Below are 25067 nucleotides of genomic sequence, written 5' to 3'. Positions count from 1 at the left end.
CAGTCTACGAACGCAGCCTATATACACAGATAATTCGATGTCTCTTGCTATAAAAATTATAATTTACATAAAGGTTTATATAATAATTAATTAAGTATTAGTTAATAATAGAAAAAAGACTATTCAAATTTATTATAATTTTAAATTATTTCAATGGTACATCAGATATACATTCACTTCTGCTAAAAATATCAAGTTTTATATTGTTAATTTCTACGTTTGTATATTATTATAAAAGTTTAAAATATTCAACTCTAATAAAAATTTAAGTAAAACAAATTTAGACGAATAAAACACTTGTATGTCAAACGCACTATTACAACCGATACAGTCGCTATTATCAAAATTATTATAATAAACTTACAAGTCTAATAAGCTTGATCTATCTATACGGTTAGTTATGTGACCTGCTCACGCGTTTTCTTCCACAGAGTCTATTGGCTGGCGTTAATTATGCTTGATATATTATGAAAATATAAAATAAGATTTAAAGTTACCCAAATCAAAAATTTAGCCGGACATTCCAACGGTACATGGGTTACGGTCTTTTGTATCGTATTGAATTCTGGCTTTCCTCGGAGATCTACCTGTATGTAGTAATATCAAAAGAAAATGAACCGAACTTATCAGACTGCTATATTCCCCATGTTGGAGGCGTTTTCCTTATGAAGTTACATTTTGACCTCGAATTTGAAATTTTGCGCGCTCCTAGAAATAGCTATACCCACAATTCCCAAGTGCAATTTATCGCGTCAAAAGACGGGGATGGAAATTAGCTTTATTTGACTCGATTTTCTCATCATTTTTAAAAGGAAAACGCCCTCCGATTCTGAGCGCTATTTCGATAACTTCGGTTCATTTACTTCTGCTAATATATAAATGTACATAAATATACAAAGTTGCCCTATATGTGAGCTGTTCATTGTAAGTTATTAACTTTCGACATTAGCAACGTCGTATCTAATTTGACAAATTATATAAAATTTTCTTAAAAATATAAATTTAAACATAGATTCGTTACTGTTATGGTAAAGGTTCTGGACCCCAAGTGAGTACAACAATGACGGTACTGTGGTTATGAATATACGAATCGTAAGTCTGGCTTCCCGACTCCGCCTCTGGTAGATACGTGATTCCAATTATTTCTCTCGTGTTAAACATACCGTGACTTTTCATTCCTATTAAGGGTACATTGGGAAATATTTCCTGAAAGCAAACGGATATTACGTCGTGTCCGTCATACTGCAGCTTTCCAATTTTCGATGACGTAAAGAGCAAAGCGTACGTTTTCTCGCGCATTCGTATTCCGCCTTGAAGAAGTTGCAATTTTGCCAATACTTGTTCCTTCGTGGTTACATCTGGCATGAGCGTGATCGAAGCGGAATCGAACAGATCGCCTCCGATTGCCAAGCCCACTCCGATGTAGCGTTGCGTACCGTCGTCGGAAGGTACGGAAGTACTGTGTATAAAATGAGTGAAACCCGCCTGAGTACCTCCAATAGCTAAGCGAGAATTGTTACGTTCCATGTAATAGTTCATAATGGACCTAGCGGGATCCAGCAGTAAGTTGGACCGTACGATGTAAAATGGAGACGCCTTAAATATCAAGAGACACTTTATTTGTTGACCCTTGGGGATTTTGGTGACGTTGGGAATCAGATCTGACGAAGACATCGTTGGCGGAAATTCCTCTAAAATTTTGAACGGGTAAAACTGAACACCTGGTAAATGTTCGGGAAAGAATAGGGCGGAAAAAGCTGGTAACCGAAGGTGAGGTTTTTCTTCCGGCCATCGTGTTGCGCCGGATATACCCAGTAAGGCCGCTAGTCTGTAATAACTAATGCAAAAATTGGACATCCCGCCATTGCCAACGCCCAAAGACGTTTCTATAATTCTAACGTCATCTGGTTCTACATTGCAACAAAACACTATCCCGAAACTCAATGGTGAGTAAGATTCGCGAAGAATTGATTTGAATTTAGCTATAAGAGCTGCAGAGTTGAATTTATCTCTTTTTCCAGGTGGTTGGACTATCGACGCCGTCTCGAACACTACCAACGGTTCTTGTCTCCGTCGCTTGACGATTTCGGCCGTGTGTTTCCACATACTGCACACTTGTCCGCAAATGTTCAGTTCCCGCGCATTCAAATACCGAAATACAATTTCCACGACGATGGGTGTAAAAGTGAGAATACATCCGCTTACGTTCTCCGTTGGCTTCGAACCAGAAACGGAAGTCTTCTTACTACGCAATCGTTTGAACATTTTAGTAGTTGACTAGAGCCATCTTCTGAAATTAAAGATATGAAGTTCCGTAATTCTTAAAAGCAAAACAAAATCATGCGCTATATATGTCATTTTAATCAACTGTTCTGCTTGACTTTACACGGCGAACTTTAACCTCAACATTCTCACGTTATATCTGAAAAGTGATTAAAAATTTATATTTGAAATTTTCATATTTAACAAAAATAAATTATATTATATGCAATATAGTATCTATTATTATTTATTTTTGTATATACTTAACAACTCATATATCATAAGTCAAAGTTTATTTTTTAAGACAATTCAAATGACGTAAAACGGTTTATGCCTTATAATATTAAGAATGCATTTATTTAAGTGTAGGAAAGATGACTATTTTGAAACCATTCCTGGAACCATCGTCTATATTTCTGGCGTGTGTTTCCTTGACGTACTTTCTCTAAGTATATCTAATCCAATCTATAAAATCAGAAACTGCAATATGTAGAAAACTGAAATAAACCCACTAAACCTCATACACATAATACTAATAACTGCTTATAAATTAACCCCTTTAGTTACAGAGTTTAAAAAAAAAGCATTTGCATTTATTTTCAAAACATTTTTATTTAGGCTAGGCCTATTAGTATGTCTGAGTAGTTTTCCGTCTCCGAAACTAGTTAAAATGTTTTTAAAATATATACAAATTTTACGAAGTTCTTTCTTAATCTATGATTACACTTTAGTTACGTAATAAGAATGATTGAATTAAAAATAATTAAAACAACGACTAGTTTCGCACTCTGTATAGAGGCATTATCAGGTCCTTTTCATTATTTTTAATTACATCATTTTTACTACGTACCTTGAGTGGTTTTTAATTTTTATTACCAAATACGTAAGAAATCACTCATTTTTAATATGTAATTGATTTTTCACTACTTCATCTGCAAAATAAGGATTTAAAAAATGTAAAAACTCTTATTTAGCACAGCCATTTTGTAAAGACATAATTGTATGTCAGGGATTTATTATTTTGGTTTTTAAACTGGCTATTTGTAAAAAAGATATTTGTATATATTGTATTTGTATATCTTGTATATATTCTATTTAATTAGCGAGATATACTGTATTAGTTTATCGCGTATATTTTGTCTTAGTTTCAAATTTGTGAAATTGTAAAGATTTATTTGTTTATTGAGTGTATCAACTTGTTGATACGTATTTGTATTGTTTTGATACACATTAACAACCATTTCATTCCATAAAGGAAAAATCCAATTTGAAGCCATTGTTCGCAACTTAATTGTTATATTGCAGTTTTTATAGAACTAATGTAAGACATGATAAATCTTAATTATTTTAGTGGGCCACTTTCAACATCGAAGTGGGTTACGAAGATTTTTTTTCTTATTAATTTACTATAATTATCATTTATAAAATTATTTGTGATTTTTTTTGTATTGCAGTAAGACTAAGTAAAACTAAAAACTTTTACACTTTAGAGATGGCGTAGATAATTATATTTATTAATAATTAACTCTAATTATATTATAAATAACAATTATAATTTATTACAGTATTTAGTTATTATTAATTTGTATTATGTAATTTTTTGTGTCCAAAAACATTTCACTTTAGAATCGTCGCGTTGCTAGCTATACCTACATTTCAACAATTTCAAAAAAGCAGAAACGGTTAAGTTACCAACACATCTGCTGCTTTGTCCGTCGTTCAAGATAAGGTTTGAACAATGAGGAATGATTAAAATTCACAGTAATTTCGAAGCGCGCTTTCAAAAATGAAAATATTTAAATTGATGAAACCTTTAAACCGTTGAAAAATACGGAATGATATTTTGTCAACCGTCTCACAGTGTCTTTTAAACAGTCATTGCTGCTGGACCACTACGGCGGAAAATATATTCTCTAGGTAAAGCAGTCTGGTTGGGAAATTAGTCACAGTTAAAATGATAGACTAGAAGGGTTTATAATGCTAATAAAAATGGCTTCATTAAAAATATGGCCCTGATACGAGCAGCCCTGATACGTATGAGGAAAATTTTGGAATTGTAAATAGTTTTTTTCTTCTAGTAAAGTTGATTGAAAGTTAAATGCCTTGGGCTAATATAACAAAACGTTCTATATTTCTTAAATTAAAAAATGGAATTGTACAAATATATTTTAACATAACGTTAATTTCTTAGTTTCCTTACATTGTGTTATCTTAATTTATTACTAACCTGATTTTGTAGAAACTGAAATTGAAAACGCTAATTTGATTGTTATTCCGAAGAGTTTCGTAATGTCTGGTCATCAATGTTACGAATGGAAATGCTTATAATGGTTTTTTAATGGGTACTTGTAGATAACGGCGAACCAACGACTGATAAAATGACTCTCGAATATTTCAGTTGTTGCTAAAATGGAATTTGGAAGAAAAACGTAAAATGGCTTCACAAATGTTGAATAATTAAAAGTAGTTTATTAACTATTGCGAAATGAGATTTATATCGTGAAAAGTCGGAAACAAATTTTTCTATAGGCATTTAATTTCAGTGTCGTAGTTGAAATATGACAAACGTTAACGCATTAGAGGTGTTTAGAAATATTAGAATTTCACTAATAGGTTTTTCTATAAAATATGGTTTATTAAGTTTCGTGTTTATTTTAAATATATGTACGTGTTGTAAATAGAACGGTTTTTTTTTCGTATAGAAATTTATTGGTGGTTTCTGACTTGTATTTTTGATCAGAAATTCGATTCATTAAGTATTTTTATGGCTGAAAATAACCAGTCTGAAATTCATTTTTAAGGGGGAAAACTACAGTGGCTATTGTCTACTTTCGCGCTATTTCAAGCTGAACTCTTTTAAATTTGTATTTTAACTTATAAAATTAATATTTATGTGTAAAACAGCCGCTGTTTAGTGATTAAAATAATTTTGACAATTTTATATTTAAAAGTAATTAAGTTATTAGGTTTTAATTCGGAGCTAAACAAGTTGGGCAAGTGCCCAAACTATCCTTTAGTTAGGACTTTATATCTCGTTAACTATTATTATTAAAAAAATGTAATTCAATTATGTAATTGTTAAAACAGAAACGTTCAGCTTGAACGAAAAAGAGGCTTTTACTGTATTCTTCCCCCTTAACATTATCTTATTAAAAAATTACGCTTATATTTTATTTGTATTTATTAATGTATGTTTATTTATGGATATCGACTAAATATTTGTTATGACGTTTTGCGATTTTTCTAAACGGCGTCTAAATTTAACCAAAATGAACCAACCAATCAATATAATCACAGACAAATCATAAATCAATTGCAGGAGTTTTAAGGTCGTTGTCAGAGTTGGAAACCGCGAACCCGGGGTCGGAGTCTTGGTCGGGGTCCCACTATGATAATTTATTTTGTTTAACATTTATATTCTAAACTTAATATAAACTCTTAGAAACTAAAGCGTGGTTTTTTAAACTAGGTTTACATTTTATTATGTAGAATCCCTTTTTTTTGGCTCGTGTGGCTTGAAGCTCCTGCCACAGCCTTCCTACGCAACCCGGAAACCTGAATTATTAGGATTAAAAATCGATAGATGTCTTGGGCCTAGTTAATTATTAGTTTCCGCGTTCACCTGCGCACGGTGAAATTTCTATTGACAGTTTTTCTTTCGAGAAAAAATTGACTTTTGCCTTGAATAATTATATCAAGTGTTATCTCTTCTGCATTTCCCTTCCAGACTCATTTCATGTTTATTAATAACTCACTGTAATTATAAGATAAGCATGTTATTATTGAATTTTACGAACAATTAAGTAATGGACTTTCTAATTTTCTATTGATCACATTTAAAAGCTTTTATCTGTTGTTTTAAAGTTTTCGAAGTATATTAATATAATTTGGGAAACACGTTTTGTGTGGGTATGATAAAGTTTGGGAAATATTTTACTAAAATTTCGTAAGTGGCGTTATCACATTGGGTCCAGCATTTATTTTCCGCTGCTCCTGGGATATCAATAACCCTATATCACCGGTAATCTAATTATTATGTCCTACGACAGCGCCCACAGCCCGGACAGTTGACGAACCACCACGGGCAGAAGGATAACCCTTCCGCTGACGATCCTTCCCACCTCGCCAGCAATCTAATCCTCTGGAATGGGGCGACCACTCTTCACACAGCCATGGGCTTAGGGCTGGTTTATGTATAACCACTGACCAACTTTTAGACCACAAGAGTTTTAGGGTCAATACCCAGCAAAGAAGACACCAAAGGACGGGACAACGGGCGCAATTCTGTCCAGCGCCACCCGCACAGCTGGGGACCATAGGCTGCCAGGCAAGGGCCTCATGGAGACCAACACCGTCAGAGCGTTGACGTTTCAAAGACCACCCCGTTCGCCTGAGCCGCCGCTCGGTTACCAGTTCTTAATGGACCGAAGGTGTAGTAGGACCAAGAAGCTAAGGGTCACATCTCCCACTGCGCAACCAACAAAAGTTCGTGATCAAACCCTGACATCCATAGCCCGTTTAGGGCTAGTGACGTCATAACAGGAAAACATTCTCTAGCGAGACCCTGTTAAAGGGACGCGAGCGTAAGTGGACCGACAATAGCAACGAAAGCCGCTCTGCAGTCTGTTATCGTTGTGAAAATATCAGTAAAACTGTCGCTTGTAAAGAATGAGAATTTTCCTACTTATTGAAAAATTTATTTGCTTATGTCTAATCTATTTTGTCAACACACCGGCCGGGTTCGATAAACTTCATTTCCTATACACCTTCATTTTCGCCGCTAAAAACATTGAACCTTTTTCGATATTTTCCTAGTTTTACATCGCTTTAGAAATTGTCGGCTCCACCTACTTGCCACATGGGAAAGTTAACGCGCAATGTGTCAGTGAAAATCGTTTCGGGCATCTGCTTTTGAATCCGCGGCGCGTAGAGGATAATATTTTTACTTCCAATGAGTTTGTAAGGCGTATGGAGTGGAAAGCGAGTAAATCTGTTTAGATTATCTTATTTTAAAATATTAATATGCATGATTTACTTATATTAGTGTGGGCAGTTATGTTAGGCTCTTGTCAAAATATTCTTACTAATCAACCATCATCGAATCCATCTACCAATTTCCTTACCGTATTTAATAACACTTCCGAGAAGGTAGAAACCAATAGAATTCGACCCACACAGAGAGTCGGTGTAACAACGGGAATAGAACAGCCGTTTAAAGGTATTGGCGATATGATGATGGGTTTTCTCTCGCCCAAGTCAAATGAAAATCATCAAACAAGTCCGTCATCTGAATCCGGATTACTAGGAAATGGCGGCATTAATAGCTTACTTATGTCGCTGGACTTGGACTCCATCATAAACCAATTTGTACCAAATGCGTCAAAGGACATGCCATTCGGCGACACCAGCTTCTACACTGGTGATTTATTACGAGGAATGTTTGGACTCAAGGGAGAAACGAAGACCAAAACTGCACCAGCAAACCCGCTGTCATCCATGGCTTCCAATATGTTTTCGAAATTTCTTGGAAGTTCAGTTAACACGTTAATGAAACAACAAAATTCCACAGATTCCAAAGATTCTTTCTTGAATTTGTTAAAGGTAGACTCCGGCGTATCTTTGCTGAGCAGTTTATTCACGATGGACAGCGCGAAGAGTATTTTTTCCGACGTCTTCGGGGCTTTCACGGAGGAAAAGAAAGTGTTAAAACTTTTGGCCGCTACTGGTGGAGTTCTGAACTCGGAGCCGGTTCGCGCTGAGGTATTGCGTCAAATGAGCATCAGGTCGAACTTTTTCAATCAATGCAAGCAGGATGTATTGCATCTGTTTACCCATATGCACCAGAAATGGGCGAAACGAAGTAAGATAATAGCGGAAATATATAAGACAGTCGAGTAACTTTAGTCGAAATTTTGGCCAAACTTGGAAAAAATTGTTACTAGGCTGAATTTTTTAAGGCACCTTCATTTAGTCGTAATGTAAAAAATTTCAAAAGTTCCCATAATTTGATTGTGAGCACAATTTTTATGGCGGGAAATAGGCTCACAAAAATGGGTTATGTATTGTATTTATGGTTATAAACTCAATGATGAAAATTAGGGCCAGGATATTTTCTACAAAAACGGTTATGTGGAATATTTCAGTCGCAATCGCAGTTTACAAGTTGGCGCCTTCCTTGACTACATACGCGGCCACAATCTTGTGAATTTATGTCACGTTTTAATGTATGTAGCTGCGTTTAAATTGGATAACTCAGCTAGCTATTGCTGTTTCTGTAATAAAACGCTTAAAAATGAATCTTCTGTGACGGTTATTCGTGGATTGAATAATCTGATAGAAACCAGTATTGAGAGGAAAGATGGCTAAATCGCGTTAATGCGCAATGTAACTTCAATTAAAGTCCATATAGAGAGCAAAAACGATGGACAAAAACGTGGCAATCAGACGTAACAAATTCACGCGATTGTGAAGGAGACCGGCGGCCGCGAATTTAGTCCGGAAGTTGTAAAACGCGTTTTGGGTACAACGTTCAAACTGCGATTGCGCAATATTAATGGCTCGTACCAAAATATTTAACAGAACCATTTTTGTAGATAATAGCCGGACCTTAATTTTCGTAATTGGATTAATAGCCGTTTATACAATACAAACGGAGATATTAGCCAAACCAAATGAGAGGGACTTTTGACATTTCATATATTATGACTAAATGAAGCCCAGTAGCAACTTTTTCGAAGTGAAACCCTAAAGTTTCTGGACTAAGCGGTAGATATTTGAATAAAAACCAATTAATTTCCAGGCTCCCGTTGAGCTTGATAAAAAATAATTAAGTACGATAAAATTAATTTCCAACTCGGTAAATATACCATTGCGCTCAAAGAAAACTTTATGTATCAATTTTACGGACTCGATGGATACGTTTTTGTAGAGTATGTTATATATTTCTGATAATAGTTTTATACTATACCTTGGTATGTATAACTACAGTTATACGAACACAATATTTCCCATACCAAAAGCATTTTTTTATATTAAGGTGAGCTCCTTCCGGTAGACGTTACATAAAAGTACTCATAGGAAGCCGATAGAAAGCTTTTCATTTAGTTTCTAAACTAACTAGAATTTGAGTAATCTTCCCTTTACGCGTATAAATACGTGCCACGGACTGGTCACATAGGCATTTGGGCAAAAAACCACTAGTCCAACATCAAATTTTGAATTTTGTGGGCAGGTCGCTTTGGGAGGGTGGTGGTTTTAATTCGCCAGTAGCCCACACTCGTTTCTATGGGAATCATCCAGAGCAACCCAATCTTTCTTATTCGTTAATAATTAAAACGTCAATTATTTTCCGGATTGAGGTGTCTTAATGTTCCGTTTTGTATTTATAGTGGTAGATGCATTTGGAAAGCCAGCTAGTGGTATTTTGGAGGGAGCCACTGCTTTCTACGGCTCGTATAAAGAATGCAAAGAGGTGAAAGTAGTGCCATCTTCTGATGTGAATTTTAAAGGATTTAAAGGAAAATATTGTTTTTTGATTTGGGGAGTTGATTCTTTGGTACGTACTGTTTTTTTAAGTCGAAATAATAAAAATAAAATAAAAAGACATTTTAAATTGACAGGAGCAGGTGAAACAAATATCATCAACTGTGTGCCTTCCCGATTCTTGTTATTCTAAGGACATTATTGAAATGTATCCGATTGCAAATACTTTGGCCAGTAAGAAACTATAATATGTTGACACAATTGGTCGTATGTTCAAGAAATTTTATTTAATTATGGTCCGATATTTTTGTATTAATGGCAGTGGATCAATCGTATAATAGGTAATCTTGCGCGAAATTATCACTCGAAAAATCTAAAAGGAAGCGGCCCCATCAAGCTATTTCCAAATTTTTAAGCCGTTCAAAGAGTATAGTTTTAACCTGCCCGATTTTATTCCTTCATTGTTATTTTTACGTATTAAATAAATTTTGCGTTGTAATGAGAATCTACTAAACCACCGAATATTTCTATGTATAAAGACAAGGACGGTCTAAACTAAAAAATTGATGGTAAGAGTTGGAAATAACGTAGGCTTAATTAACTTAACCGCAGTATACTTGGGCAAGATATTTCTTCATAGTGGCACAAGGTTTAAACTCTCGGCTCAAAAATACTTTTAATGCTTAATCAAGTTTAATTTAGGTCGAACAACAAGCTCGAGATACCCAAAGAGTCCGTTTTTCATTAACTGTCAATCCCTACCTTGAAAATCGCGATCTTGTCCTTTATATTTTTTTATATCAAAAACAATTTTACAAGAATTTTATCATATAAAAAAGAAATTATTGTAATGATTAGAGCTCAACCTTGTAAATATCGATCACGAACTTTTAACTTAAAACCTTTGCCTTACTACAAACGAATTAATTAAAACAAAACAGACCAATAGTTTCTTAAAAAGAGTTTTTGCCTTTACCTTAGCACTTAAAATAAAATATTTTTAGAGACCGAAATTCCAGCAGTTTCGAACGCTTTGAAACACATCAAATTTATCGCTGCCACTTGCAATAAGGAAGTTCCCAAATTGACAGCAGCTGGAATTGCCTTTAAGTAAGACAAGGAATGGTTTGAATATTAATTCATACATATTATTATTGTTATTATATTATAAATTTAATATCACCTTTTTTTTCATTTGAGCACATGAGCTTTTGAATTGGATTTACGTTTTTCAGTCACTTTGACCTAAGATTTTTGAACCAATTGACCCTTTCGGGCTTGTAGTTATTTTTTAAATCATCAGTTGGAAATATTAACATTATTTTTATCATCGCGTACGATATATAAAATAATTGTCGAGCAGTGTGGCAAATTGGTGACCTCGGTAATTTAAGATTTAAGTAACCCATTTGAGTCTTTTGTAAAATATATCGATGAAATTTAAGGTGCTCTCCGACAGAAAATCCATTTTGTAATGACTAATGCAAGACAAAAAGGTTTAAGTTTTTTTATTTCTTTTACGTTCTAGTTTAGGGAAAGTCCGCCCTAATACTAATTAAATGTAGGGCTAAAGGCTTTTCTCACATTCTAAAATAATTTAGAGACTGGCCTAGTATATCGTTTATTATACTAAAAATTACGTTGTTATTTCGCAGCTGGTTTATAGGAATTTTGCTTCTGACAATCATGTTGTGTACTTTCATCGATCGAGTCATCATTTCTCAAGAAGAGAACGTCGACGGACCACCCTTGAAGTTGCCACACGTTGCTTACCAACATGCCCATAACAGCGCAATCGCGGAAAAGGAAGTGTTCTTTCGAAAGTGTCGACTCAAAAATCGTCGCTGTGAGTATTTTTTGTAAACTGGGTATCTACAGGCAAGTTCATTTTTAATATAAGAGCGAGCTGTTAAAGTCGTAGGATAAATATTATTTTTCTAGTGTAAATTTTGAGAAAACTATATCGTCTCCGCGGTATAGGAATACAACTATTATTTTATTGAGATGTGTTCTGTGACTCATTTGGAAGGTTGTTTCACCACGACAATACATTTTTGATACCTTTGTTTAACTATTTATTGAGGGGCCAAACTTGCCTTCTAACGTGGCGGCCAGTTAATATAAAGATATCAATAGATACTCTTAGTATTTTGACAATCTCATTAAGGTCAGCAGACTTGTGATTGCTTGATATGATAAATTTACTATGATGTGATGTATTAAATTAGTAGATATTGCAAATGATATTTAATTCCAAAAGATTAGTATTGCTATAATGATTCGACTTAAAGATAATTTCAATAATCAATAACACGAATGAAATGTACTGCGTTAAGTAATATTAACATCGTTATTGCGAAATTCCGGGGCCTCGTTCAGAAAACATTTTATTTTTACCGCTGCCAGGAAGGGAGAAATCATAGCTATCTGTTGTTTTATTTAACATAAAAATAAAGGTAATATAGCACACGACCTCTTACTTTGTGAAATATGTCCAGTATAATGTTTCTTACAAAACTAATTATAATATTTTTTTTAACAATTTTCCAGCTCTACCCGTTCAGTTAATTCTGAGCTTTTCCGCTTACCAAAATGTCAAGAGTATACTTCGAAACGATTCTTCGGAACAATGCTTAGAGTGTCTTAACGGAATCCGATGCCTTTGCTTAACATGGATTATTTTTGGACACGTCTGCATGAATGCCTTATTTGTCACAAGTAAATATAAATAATTTAATTAAGCTGTATTTTGACATAACTTAAATAGTGATAAGTGGTAATTAAGTTCTGAATATTGTTAATTATAGTGATTGTGATTTATAACAGATAATTTGGAGATCTTGAGCAGAGAGGCGTCGTCTTCCATTCTCGCGTGCTTAATTACTCAAGGGTTTTACGCGGTGGACACCTTCTTCATTATGAGGTAAATTTTGTTAAAAGGTATAGTTTTATCACGGATTAGGGCCGTAGCCGCGATATTTCATTTCGGCTGTCCAAATTTTAATTAACGTTTTTGAATCATTAACCCTTGGAAAATTAAATCTTCGTCGAATGGCTTACGCGTATTTCTAATAATTATGCTAAAATTCATTATCTGATTTAGTATTTGAAATACACCGATTAAAAGCTAGGAGTAGGGGCTATAGGAATTGATATCATACTTCATGCATTATTTTGTGTTTTTCTTGATTTTAGTGGTTTTCTAGTGACGTATATTTTTTTCAAGACATCTACCACTCACACGTTTGGAATTAAGTCGTGGTTTTGTTTTTATATTCACCGATATATCAGGTAAACATTTAACTGTAAAGTATGCGGTGACAATTAAAAGATACTTATGCATGACGTTAATATAACCACGTAGAAATGTTTCCTCGATATCTTCAATACTACACTCGCGTATCATTATCAAGCTACCTCACGATTAAAATTTAAAGAATGGAAAATATTCCTACATATTTTCTAATACCGAGAATGATAAATATTTACACCAACTTAAATGTTATCGACTACTACAGTCGATTCCACTTAATTGGGACAGCCGCTTATTCGGGCCAATCTTGAAGTCCCGAATCTAAACCATATAAATAATATTAAATAACTTAGTTTTTTTTGGAACAAAATTTCGTTTAATCGGGACAAAAGATTTTCGGCTAAAGTATAATTTTGAACAATTTTTTTAAAATGTACTTGAACAAATCGATCAAATTTTTTTACGAGATCTTCAACAGCTAGTGACCTAAGCGCAAAAATTAACATTTTACAAGCAATACTGAGAGCTGGCGAGCTTTAAAATCCGAAAACATACAAAATCCTCTTAGAGTTGGTGGTTTGAATCCTTTAAATATTTCAGTGAGTACAATAAATATTAAAAATGACGACCTATTACAAGTGAAAATTGAAAATAATGGGGAATTTGTTGCCATAGACAACAATTTACAATAATACGACGAAAATAATTCATTTAAGGGAGAAATTGCTTAAGTAATGAAATCAAAAAATCAAAACATAGATGAGGATGAAGACAGCAATTTATAGCGGGTTTACAGCGTTATTTCACGCAGATAGGCAACGACGAAAGGCCAACTTGGCTAGTTAGAAAAAAAAACAATTATTTTAAATTATTTTTTCACTTTTTTTAAAAATTGGGTCAACCGCTTTGTTGGGACAAAATGGTCTGGCCCCGATCTATTACTTTAGCGTGGTTTAACCGTATAAAATGTATTACTAACATTTCACCTTTGTAAGGGTATTACTATCCGAAAAATATAACCTTGTCATATATAGTAGACAATCTTTGTAATATATTTAACGTGATTTTAGAGATATTTAAAAAAGATCGTAGTTTATTAACAATTATAAAATTTCAGTATAAAATTTATAAATATTTTGATTTAGGCTGACACCATCTTTTGTTATACTGAGGTGGTGGGCGCAAACTCAGTGGCTTACTATCAGTGACGGTCCAGTATGGTTCACGATATCGACGCAAATTGACAAGTGTGCCAAATCGTGGGCCTGGAGTATGTCATACCTTAGCAATTTTAACGACGATGCTCATAAAGTAAGCCGTGCATATCTGTTTTCTGGCATAGAAATAACAAAAGCTATACATTTTTAATCGATTTTAATCTTGAACAATTTTTAAAGAATGATTTTCATTTATCGCGTTATCCAATGGACTTATCCATTATCAGCAAGCGAGTGACTATTTGACTCTTTTAGAGGTTTGGTTCGACCCAATGAGGTAGAATAAATAGAGATCCAAACAAATCTGGGATTCGCGGGACACGTTTTATTTGAGTCGGAGAATTAGGCTTAAGTTTCAACTTTATCCAATCCTGTTGGCGCCATCGGTTTCTATAAGCAGACACTTTTGCAAAGTATCTTAAGGTTTAGTTTTCCAATAACACGATAGATGGCACCAACAAGATTTGATTAAGTTCCTTTACTAGGACTAACTCTCCAACTCAACAAATACTGTCCCGCGAAACGGTAGGTCCTGGAAGGCGGATTTTGATCTCTATGTATTCTACCTCATTGGATCGACCCCAATTTCTCCCCTAGCCGGTGCGATAGGAAATCGGGTTTTTCGTTAGGGTTAATAATAATAATAATCAGCTAGGCTAATATTCAAGGCACCAGCATAGGCCGAAGTCATCAAGGTACTTTTAATTCAGGTGGCCAGGTTACAATGCGTAGGAGGGTGTTGGCCAGCCCGGCGTGCCAAGCGAGCCAACAGCTAACTATTACTGTTAACCTCTACAAGTTTTTAATGCCAGTTGAGTGGTGCCTACGTTCACTCTATAGTAGAAACGCGGGCTTACAGTGAGAAAATGGCAGTAGATTTGAAAGAGCCAACTGCAGTCACACCAAAGAATATAAGAATGGTTCTTACTTACTACTTTATCTTATTCTTAAATAACGTCTCAAGTTTCTTCAAGCTCGATGTGACTATTTTATATGTTATATATAATTATTTATTATCAGTGGGCAGGCGGATTGGTTAGCACTCCCAGCAAGAAGAGCCAGGTTCGATCCCAGCTTATGGCACAGGGTAAAAACTTGGAACAAATCCTTCTCCCTAGTGTTTACAAGTTCTTTCCGCACAGAATAAAGGGGCTCTCCCCCAAGTTCTTCGGTTTCCCCTTTCCATAAGTATTTGTAGAGGTTTAAGGTTATAGCTAGCGAAGGGAGCTGTTGACTCGCGTGCCATGGTGGACTTGCCACCACCCTCCTACGCATTTAACCCGCCTTCCTGAACTAAGTTGCTGGGTGACTTGGGCCTAGGGTGGTACCGTGGGCTTTAGCCTAACTGATTATTATTTTTTGTATTATTGACTAACAGGTGCTGGCAGTGTAAATCAGCAGGCGTCTTAAGGACTGTTCTTTGTCCTTCTTCCGCCACGGATGAAACTACCCATACCACATAATATGGCCCCGTTTTCGTGCCCTTAAAGCGTGTATAGCAGGACAAGCGGTCTGATCTGCCCCATAAGTCCCTTTTGAATACCAGTTTGATTAACCTATTAACGTGAAATGTAGAATTGGTTGATGAGAATGGGAATAATAAATAAAAATGTTTAGATATTTAAAATCGCGGGAGGTCTATTAGTTGATCAATAAGTATATGGAAATGATACCGCCGAACCATTTAAGCGGTTATTAGCTATACTAACTTTAAAACTATACACTTTATAACTTAAGACTATTTTTTGTTTTGTTAAGTTTTATTTTATTTTATTCAGTGCCTCTCATGGACATGGTACCTATCGAATGACTTTCAATTTTACGCGATAAGTCCAATAATTTTGTTGTCTCTTAAAAGGTGGGTATACAAGAAGTACTTAAGTATTTGACGCTTTAGTTGTGTTTGTCTCCAAGCAGATTTCCGAAGCCATCTTTAATCATAATACCGATATTAGTTGCCATATCAGCGATTTACACGGCTGCTCTTAATCATAGAAGAGGATTTCAGTTGATACTCACATACGTACAACGTTACGCGCATCGCGGTTCATCCACTACGGCAGAGTAAGATGTATTTATTAAAAGTTTGGGTAGATGCTTGGTGGTATAAGCCATTGCTCATCCTTTGATCCAGTGATTGTGGGTGATTATTTTGAAACATTCCTCTCACATTCGTACAGTCATATTTTTTGCTGCAACTTATGATGAAATCAATTTTGTCATAATCGTGACTGATTGCCACGCCAAAATATTGTTTCTTAATTGAATGTTATTGCCCACAGAATGTCTGACATGACGAAAGAGCTATACGAGAAACCGTACTGTCGAATTGGACCGTACCTCGTTGGTATGATGCTGGGATACGCCTTGTTTCAAACGCAACACAAGAAACTCGTCATAAGAAAGGTAATTTTATTTTCAAAATCTTTCTTTGGGGTTTCTGAAGTGATCTACTGAAATCTACCTTACCTTAGTGGCTGGTATTTATCTTGGGCGAAGTTTCATGAACCGTTCAAGTGATGGCATTAGTCATCTTTTTTTAGTGACGAAAATTTTAAATCGAAACATTTGCGCTGTTGCTAAACTGACGATTTACACCCCACCAAACAATATATGTCATTCAGAAAAGTTGGTTATCTTGCTATTGGTCTTTTATTAATCTTAAAGGGGCTGGAAAGTGAGGTTTTGAATAACGTCATCCGTGACGTCATTAACGAATTTTGTCGCGTAGAACTACTTTTTCTCAAGTTCGCGAAGACGTAAACAGGCACCGCTGTGTTGGGATTTTTGTATGATGAAATCCAGCGTGGTCTTGGTTAGTGTTAGCTGAGCTCATAGGAAGTTTTCAAATTTCATTAATCCTTATTGAGATTTAGTTTAGTAAACAACAAATGTTTAACGAAAAATTCATTTGAGCGATAAGGTCTTTTGATAGTAATGTGTTCGTAATTTTTTTAATTATTATTTCATCGAATTTGGTAAAAAAACGCTAGATGAATCGAAGCCAATTTCTAAGGGCCTTGGTTTCATTGGAGCATTTTGATAAACCTTGGTACTCAACCACAGTTCTTTTGCCTTTTCCCACTTATCTAATTCACCAACAAGAGATATTTTTGTATCATCACGTTTCCGTTTATTATTTGAATTAAACTCGTTCATTATAAATAAATAAATATTGAAATACTAGAACCAAAACCACGTCCACAAAGGCCCGAATATCTTAGCTCGCGTATGAATACCTCTCACTAGTCTCTCTCGGGTCGCTCCTCACTATTTTCAAAACATCTCCGTCAGAGCCAAATTCCTCAAGCGGTGAAAAAAGAAAATAAAGCAGGGTCCGAATTTTTTTGGAGATACCACGTCACTAGACGATTTCAAAACCCCACTTTCCAGCCCCTTTAAGACCAACAAATAAGGGACGGCACCCTCAATGTTAAGGCAAAGGTTTGAAATATATCTACTCTTGTATTACGTTATCAGGTCTGAGCTCTTTAAGATTTATCAAGTGTCGGCATCAGGCGTTGCGTTAATCTTAAATTGGTATTTATTAATTAACCGGTCCTTATTTATATTTGAATTTCAAAAACCCAATAAATTTGAAGTTAATTATGTAATTAGTAACTTAAAAGCAACAACATCCACTTCTTATACAATAAAAGTTTTTATTTTAAAAAACGACCACTAGTTTCGTTACCCCTTCGGGAACATCATCAGGTCTAACTCCAGCGTAGTACGGTTAACCAATATATACACAATTCACAATAAACAGGTTGATATACATAAAAAGCGACGTGTCGGGTAAAGAGATTAAAAAGGCTAGGATGCCTGGACCCTCTCCGTTAGCCTGAGCCGAAGCCCAGTATCCAGCCCCTGTATACCTGACCGAAGTCGGAGGTGGAGTTTTAAATAAACAGGTAGTTTTTTCAAAATCAAGTTTGTGTCCAGTGTTCGGCTAGGGCTGATTCATTAATTTTTAAATTACGGACGTCCACCTTGTGCTCATTAATTCTGAATTTAAAATTTCGTTTAGTTTGTCCTATATAGACAGAGTCACAATTACAGGGGATTTGGTAAATTTGATAATTATTTAAAAATCAATGTTTAGAGAGTCGTTAGAAATAATTAGAAAACTTAATTCTGACGAGGACCTATTAAAAAGAGATGACGGTCCAGGTAGTTTTATCGCTTTGTTTTGGTATAAGCATCTGTTTTGATTTGCTTTTTAACCTTTTTTAATCTCTTTACCCGACACGTCGCTTTTTATGTATATCAACCTGTTTATTGTGAATTGTGTATATATTGGCTAACCGTACTACGCTGGAGTTAGACCTGATGATGTTCCCGAAGGGGTAACGAAACTAGTTGTCGTTTTTAAAAATAAAAACTTTTAGTGTACAAGAAGTGGATGTTGTTGTTTTTAAGATATTTTATTAATTTTAATTATATAATTAGTAATTTAGAAAATGTTTTACTCGTAATTTTTATAGAATAAAAAACCGAGTTTTCAATAAAAAACCTTCAGAAATGGGTAATTTTTCGTTACATTTTTTATAGAAAAGGCCTGTACTTAATAGAAAAAAGAGTATATTTTATTTAAAAAACAAGTATATTTTAAAGAAAAACCAGTATATTTTATAGAAAAAACCAGTTATTTATAGTAGTAAACTAGTACATTTGATAGAAAAACTAGTATACGTTATAGAAAAATTAATACATATGAGAGAAAAAAACAGTACATTTTATATAAAAAATAGTTAATTTTTCCTAAAATGTACTAGTTTTTTTCTATACAATATACTAGTTTTTTTTTAAATAAAATATACTGGTTTTTCTATAAATGTACCCAGTCGATAATAATTTATAATTCTTTAATAATATTCTGAGATCCTCAATAAAAATCCATCGTTGCATATATTTTTTAAATGATATTTTGATTGAATTTAGTGTCTGCAAGTCATTTTGTGGTTAATCTCTTTGACAACGATGTTCACAATAATATTTGGAATATACGGTAGAGAACTTACGCAGGGTCTGGCAACATTTTACAATGGTTTTGGCCGAGTAGCATGGGCAATCGCTATTAGTTGGCCAATTTTCGCCTGCGTTACCGGACATGGAGGTGAGCTTAAGATTGAGTTAAAATTATTATACGCCTTGATTTTCTAATAGTTTCGTTTTCATTTTTAGGAATGCTTAATGTATTTCTGTCGTGGAAAGCTTTTTTTCCAGTTAGCAAAGTTAGCTACGCAATTTACTTGTTGCATCCTGTCATCATGTTCACTTATTTTTATTCTGTAGCTAAGCCAATACAGTTCACAAAATTAGTATTTGTAAGTTTTTCTAAGAATTTCAAATTACGTACTTTTTGCAGTAGTTTTTTTTTAAATTGTTGGCAAAGGGGGAAACGGGAACTTGACGCGAATTTTTGACGTTGAACATACGCTCTGCCGAACGAGTAACAGGTTCTAATCGTTAGTTGGATTACCAACTTAGATCTGCTTCGATTAACCTTAATCCCCTGCTGAATCAAACATTTTGATTATGATATGGTTATATTTACTTTGCGACTGAAGCGAATTACTTTGAATAAACTAAAATGGTCTATTTTTCTTTTAATTTGGTGGGACCCTCATTATGTCGTCGGCGAGGAATCTGGCCTTTAACCAAACCAACTTGAAAACCAATAGAAGCATTTATAACTTCGGGCGTTAACTTAATTTCTCAGCTAGAGGAGGAACTAAAAAAAAAACCTTGCTGGTCCCATTTTGCCCGTATTTTGCCCAGACTGACGTACCTGTATTTCCTTATTTCCATGCTCACTACTAGCTGGTAAAAGTACTTAAAATCCGCTTCGGCTGTAAGAATTTTTATGTTCCGCGTCGATCTGTTTCTAAGCGATATTATCAAGCTGGAAAGTAGCAGAAGCAAATTTTCAGGTTGTTTTACCAGCTACAGTAGAGCAAGGGTATTTGATTATTGATTTTAAAATATACATTGCGTATATAATAATTTTTCATAATTTTTGTTTATTTGCAGTTTTATTTATCTGTTGGAACAGTAACCATATCAATTTTTGTTTCATTCGTATTTTCCATACTCATTGAAGCTCCCGCCATGAAAATTGAAAAAGCTCTTCGCAACAGTATCGCGCCAAAATAATAATGTACTTCTAGCTATTTTTTCTTTTTGAGATGAGGCAAAAATCTTATATAATTAATTTAAATGAAGAAACGTTTTATCTATAAATTTCATATTGTCAACCAATTGTTTGGGCTCATCGAAATAAAATAAAGCGAATTTCAAAAGATCAGGAATTTGAGTGCAAATATGATATATTTGGAAAAATAAAAAAATTACTTTGTCGGAAAAACTGTTTAAAACTAGAAGAGTTCTTTTCAAAAAACCCTTAGCGAACCCCAAATTTTTGGTGTTTTAACTTCGCATTTTATGTCGTTCTAACTCCCTATCTCAACCACTACTTTTATCTTTTTACGCTCACCAATCTTAAAATATTAAAAAAAATAAATTAGTAAACAATGTAGGAATTCCGTAGCCATGTCCAAACGGTTCCAGTTTTTGTCGCTCATAGTATAGAGTCTTCCTTTGATTAAACAATATCATATTGCTATAGCCATGAAAATCAGTAGCCTTACGTTAAGTGTGAAATTATTCATGTAGAATGGGGATCTGATATATTTTGAAAAGGGTGCGGCTATTTAAAACGTTTTTCATATTTCGCCGATTAAAATGAATTTTACATAATTATTTTTCGTAAGTGAAATTTTCGCAGTTCCTCACACGATAATGATTTAAGCCTAGGTATCGCTATGCCGAATCTATTTGATTATAGTTTTAATTACCTTAAAGTGTTTATAATTGGAATTTAATCTATATACGACTTATGTCCTAACTAAACCGTAATTTTTTTCTTTTCAACGTATATATGTATACAAAGAAGACCAAGAATTATTTGCTATAAATTATTACACATTTGTTTAGTTAATTACGATGGAAAAAGTATGATCTAATTCAAAAATCAAATTGTACATAAGTAATTTTGTGATATAGTAATTTAAACGTTACAAAAGCTATTGTCTTGTTCATGACCCGTGTTAGAGAGAACTGCTCCATTTTGGTTGAAATCCAACACAATTTTCTAAAATAGTAGATGAAATTCTGGCAGTTTCGGTTTCTCTTAGCCTGATCGTTATAAACGAGATTCAAGTATATTCTAGTGATATATTTTGCGTTTTGTTTTTATCATAATGCTTTCCTTGTTAGGCAATTAAAATTACTGACCACGATCACGCCAGTTCATATTTTGGCTGTAAATGCAGACACAAACTGAAAGTTGAAAATACAGCCAATTGGTGAAAACTATTCACAGGCTCAAGGCCGTCCAGGGCTTCACTCACAATTGTAAGTGCAACCAGCGTTTTAATTCATTCGAAGCACGTTCTTGTCTAATGATGGCCAATTTTTAAACTGAATACAATAATTCAAAAAAACTAAGCGTTTTATTAAATAACGAGCTCAATTCTATATTCAATACATTTTAATTTTTAATTGAAGGAATATTAAATAACCGTTTTATTGTAGATGAGCCAATGCAGTTTCTAGAACTCGTAGTGCGTTCTTTGCAAAATTCTACGTGGATTAATTGGAAATTTGAACGTTACCGGGTACCTTAATGCTACCTATCATTCAACTTAGAATTTAAATGGGCGTGGACTAAAAGGGCTATTTTTTAACACAATCTTGAACTCAATCATATCCGGTATATTTAAATAACATTCCATTTAATTCGTAAGCTGATTTCAGTGCTGTTCATTCAAGAGTGGGGTGCCTAGCAGCAAGAGGAGCCCGGTTCGATTTCCACTTGTGGCACCGAGGTGAAAACTCGGAACTACTCTTATTATGAGTTTGCAAGTTCACTCCCCAAAGGTTTCCCCTTTCCGTAAAACATTGTAGACGTTAACCTTAATAGTGAGTGTAGGGAGCTGTTGGCTCGCGTGGCATGAGAGTCTTGCCACCACCCTTCTGCGCATTGTATTAAAAGTCGCTAGAGGACATGGGCCTAAGGTGGTGCCTTGGGTATTAACCCAGCTGACGTCATCATTAAATATTCGAATGCACGATGAACTTGAAAAATTAAATATTACAATAAGTCCCAAACAAAGTATAATCCTGATTTAGTTAGCGTAAAATGTGTTTTTATCAGTTTATAGAGCTTATTTAAATTTCTGAAAGGCTAAAAGGGAAATTAAGACTAACATGTAGTTTCTTGTCCTCACGGTGATTGTCCCTCTGTTTGGAGATCTTTTCCCTTTTTGTCACTGATAAATTCAACGTTAGTTTACTTTGATGATTTATTTCGATAAAAAAAGTATCGTAGTGTCGTCCACAGAAACTCCTGACACAAATCATATTAATTTCCGTTTAAAAATCAAGGATTTTCAGTGTAAAAAAAGAAGAACAAGTACAAAATTCTTTCAAAAACTGCTGTTTGGTACCTTAATTAAGATTTTGGTCCACGAGTTTAAATATGAAATTGCTGTAATACACTGTAAATAAAATTAAATAATATGCTTACCAAAACGCGTGGCAGTTTATTCACCTAATACGGTTATTGGCCTTAAGCCCTTATACTGGTATCACCAAATATATGTAACGGATATGAAACACTTGATTCGTATCTACGAACTTCACGCGGGGAGGAAATTGAACTTCATGTCGTTTAATGCCCAGAAGGTAAAACACGCTGTGCAATGACCCTTAACATTTTTATAAATTCATGTGATTTACAGCTTTTATTATCTTTTACGTAAATATTATTCATACACGTACAGTAACTGAGGTAAATGTAGAAAATCCACGTGTTAGCCAAGTTTTGGTTTTGAATGTATTATTTCACGAAAGCAGTCCGCGTACATTGCGAGGTGACGAGACTTCCTCTCTGTTTCGGTCTCTATAATGAACTGCCTTCAAATATAACCCTAGATATATCGTTTACTCATATATTACACTTATCATGAATATTTTAATTCTAATTATTAGTTTATATTTATCTTTCGGCAACTTGCCGACTATAACGATTGGTGTAAATAGCGATTGGCGAGTTTATTTGAGGAAAGGTGAAATCATGTTGAATGACGACAAAGATAAATTCACAAAAAGCGAGAGCGTTTCCATTTCGGCCGATGAGAATGGAAAAACAGCTGAAGCTACTTTGATTTCCAAGGAAGAGAGTCCGTTAAAGAGCCAAGTAGCCTCTGTTCGTTTCATTTCAAAAAATGATGATAAGAGTCGTAGCCATGGACAAATTATGTCGAATCGCGAGGATGAGAGAAATTTACACAGAAGTTTATCCGACGAAGTACCGATTTCGAAAAACTTTTCAACGGCGAATTTTATTAAAAATCTCCGTAAGGTAGAAGAAAATACGAAAAATATAGTTGGTATAAATTTTTTTAAAGTGGTTAATCAATCACCAAATCAAATATTACCACACGTGTTGACAATGAAACCCAAACAATACCAAGATCTAAGAAATGACGTTGCGGACGAACGTTTAAAGAATACCGCAGAAATGCAGAAAACCAACACATTATTACCCGAAAATTTGATTCCAGCAATTTTTAAAGACGGTAGAGAAAACTCAAAACCAGGTAATAATAGTGTTCCATTTATAAAGAATATCACCACGATAACTCCCTCTGAAGCAGTTATAGAATCGCCTTTAGCGATTATGAAGTATGTAACACCTAAAACTGAATTATTTCCGAGAACAACTATATCAAATGAAGGAAATAGGGAAAGAGAAATTGAAATGGTTCTGGAGTCACCTTTAACAGTAAACGTTTTGCAAACGCCATCGTTTTCTCGGATAACTAAAAAGAATATCGATGGCGATAAATCGATTAAAACCAACGAAAATAGATTAGAACTAAAAGAAAACCAGACGGCTTTGTCAAAAAATGAAAGCCTTTCTTTATGGGACCAGATTTCGGACTTTATGAAGAAAAACCCGCTAATTGGAGAAATCTTTGTAATGTATATCATTAATATAATTGGAACACCGTTAGATATTCCCGACGTGAAAAAGGCCATAATGTGGGAAATGAGAAAAAAGGAGACCTTTCTTAATAAGTGCAAATTGGATATTATATATTCTTTTTTGAAAATGAACCAGAGTTGGGTAAAAAAAAGTAAGAACCTTTTCCTTTTAAGAAATAAATAGATTATAGATAGTTTAAGAATGGAAAAATGCGTAGAGAATAATAAAATAATGCGTTTATTAGAATTTCCTTAAGCTCACACCGAATTTTGAAAAATCTGTATGAAAATCATGTGGGTCCTCCTCTCGCATACTTCGGGCTTCTCGATCCGTCCAATCATATTACTCGATTCCTCCAGCTCTATTTACAAAGCACGCGAGGTAAACTAGCAAAATTTAAACACAGTTGTGGCTATTTCACCCGAATGAAAATTTGCTCACTTCTTTAGAATTAAGCAAGCTATCTATTTAATCTGTTAAATTTCGAGATTTTTCTTTACGGATTACACTTTGACACTTCTCTTAAATGTTTTTTATAGCTAGTTATTCATCTTTTCAAGGTTTACATGGATTTTTAAATTACTGTAGCTATCTCAAATGCAACTTTAGCATGTAATATTTCCCCACAATATTGGATTTTAAAGATTAAGATTAATTTTATTCTATTAATTTTGGTGTGTATTGAAAACTAGTAAAACGCTTTGTCACTTTTGCTTTTATCACACTTTTGGTATATTATAGCAAAAAATTAGTCTCATTAATATTACGAAGAAACTTTTTCTTAAATTAATCCATC

General features: G+C 34.2%; 2 protein-coding genes across 3 annotated transcripts; one reads left to right on the top strand and one right to left on the bottom strand.

The window, feature by feature from the left end:
* Positions 1-165: 165 nt before the first annotated feature.
* On the bottom strand, positions 166-4640 carry LOC149940423 (uncharacterized). Of its 2 annotated transcripts, XM_090177623.1 has the most exons (3): positions 4490-4640; positions 1286-2290; positions 1033-1206 (listed from the first exon to the last, which is right to left on the bottom strand). In XM_090177623.1, exons 2-3 carry the CDS (start codon positions 2263-2265, stop codon positions 1182-1184), a joined length of 1005 nt encoding a protein of 334 aa, XP_090033749.1. In that variant the 5' UTR covers positions 2266-2290; positions 4490-4640; the 3' UTR covers positions 1033-1181. The 2 variants fall into 2 exon arrangements, with proteins under 2 accessions (XP_090033748.1, XP_090033749.1); XM_090177622.1 differs by having other exon boundaries at positions 166-2290.
* Positions 4641-12379: 7739 nt separating this feature from the next.
* On the top strand, positions 12380-20373 carry LOC149940422 (nose resistant to fluoxetine protein 6-like). Its single transcript, XM_090179247.1, has 10 exons — positions 12380-12462; positions 12571-12667; positions 12940-13035; positions 14143-14308; positions 15993-16072; positions 16132-16278; positions 16497-16620; positions 19159-19333; positions 19402-19544; positions 20251-20373. The coding sequence occupies exons 1-10, from the start codon at positions 12441-12443 to the stop codon at positions 20371-20373; spliced, it is 1173 nt and encodes a 390-aa protein (XP_090035373.1). The 5' UTR covers positions 12380-12440.
* The last annotated feature ends 4694 nt before the right edge of the window (positions 20374-25067 follow it).

This window comes from Leiobunum rupestre, chromosome 6 (genome assembly GCF_980474605.1).
Source record: "Leiobunum rupestre chromosome 6, qqLeiRupe1.1.hap1, whole genome shotgun sequence".
In the NCBI taxonomy this organism is placed as follows: domain Eukaryota; kingdom Metazoa; phylum Arthropoda; class Arachnida; order Opiliones; family Sclerosomatidae; genus Leiobunum; species Leiobunum rupestre.
Note: the sequence above shows the minus strand (reverse complement) of the source record. Positions and strands in the feature narration are given on the sequence as shown.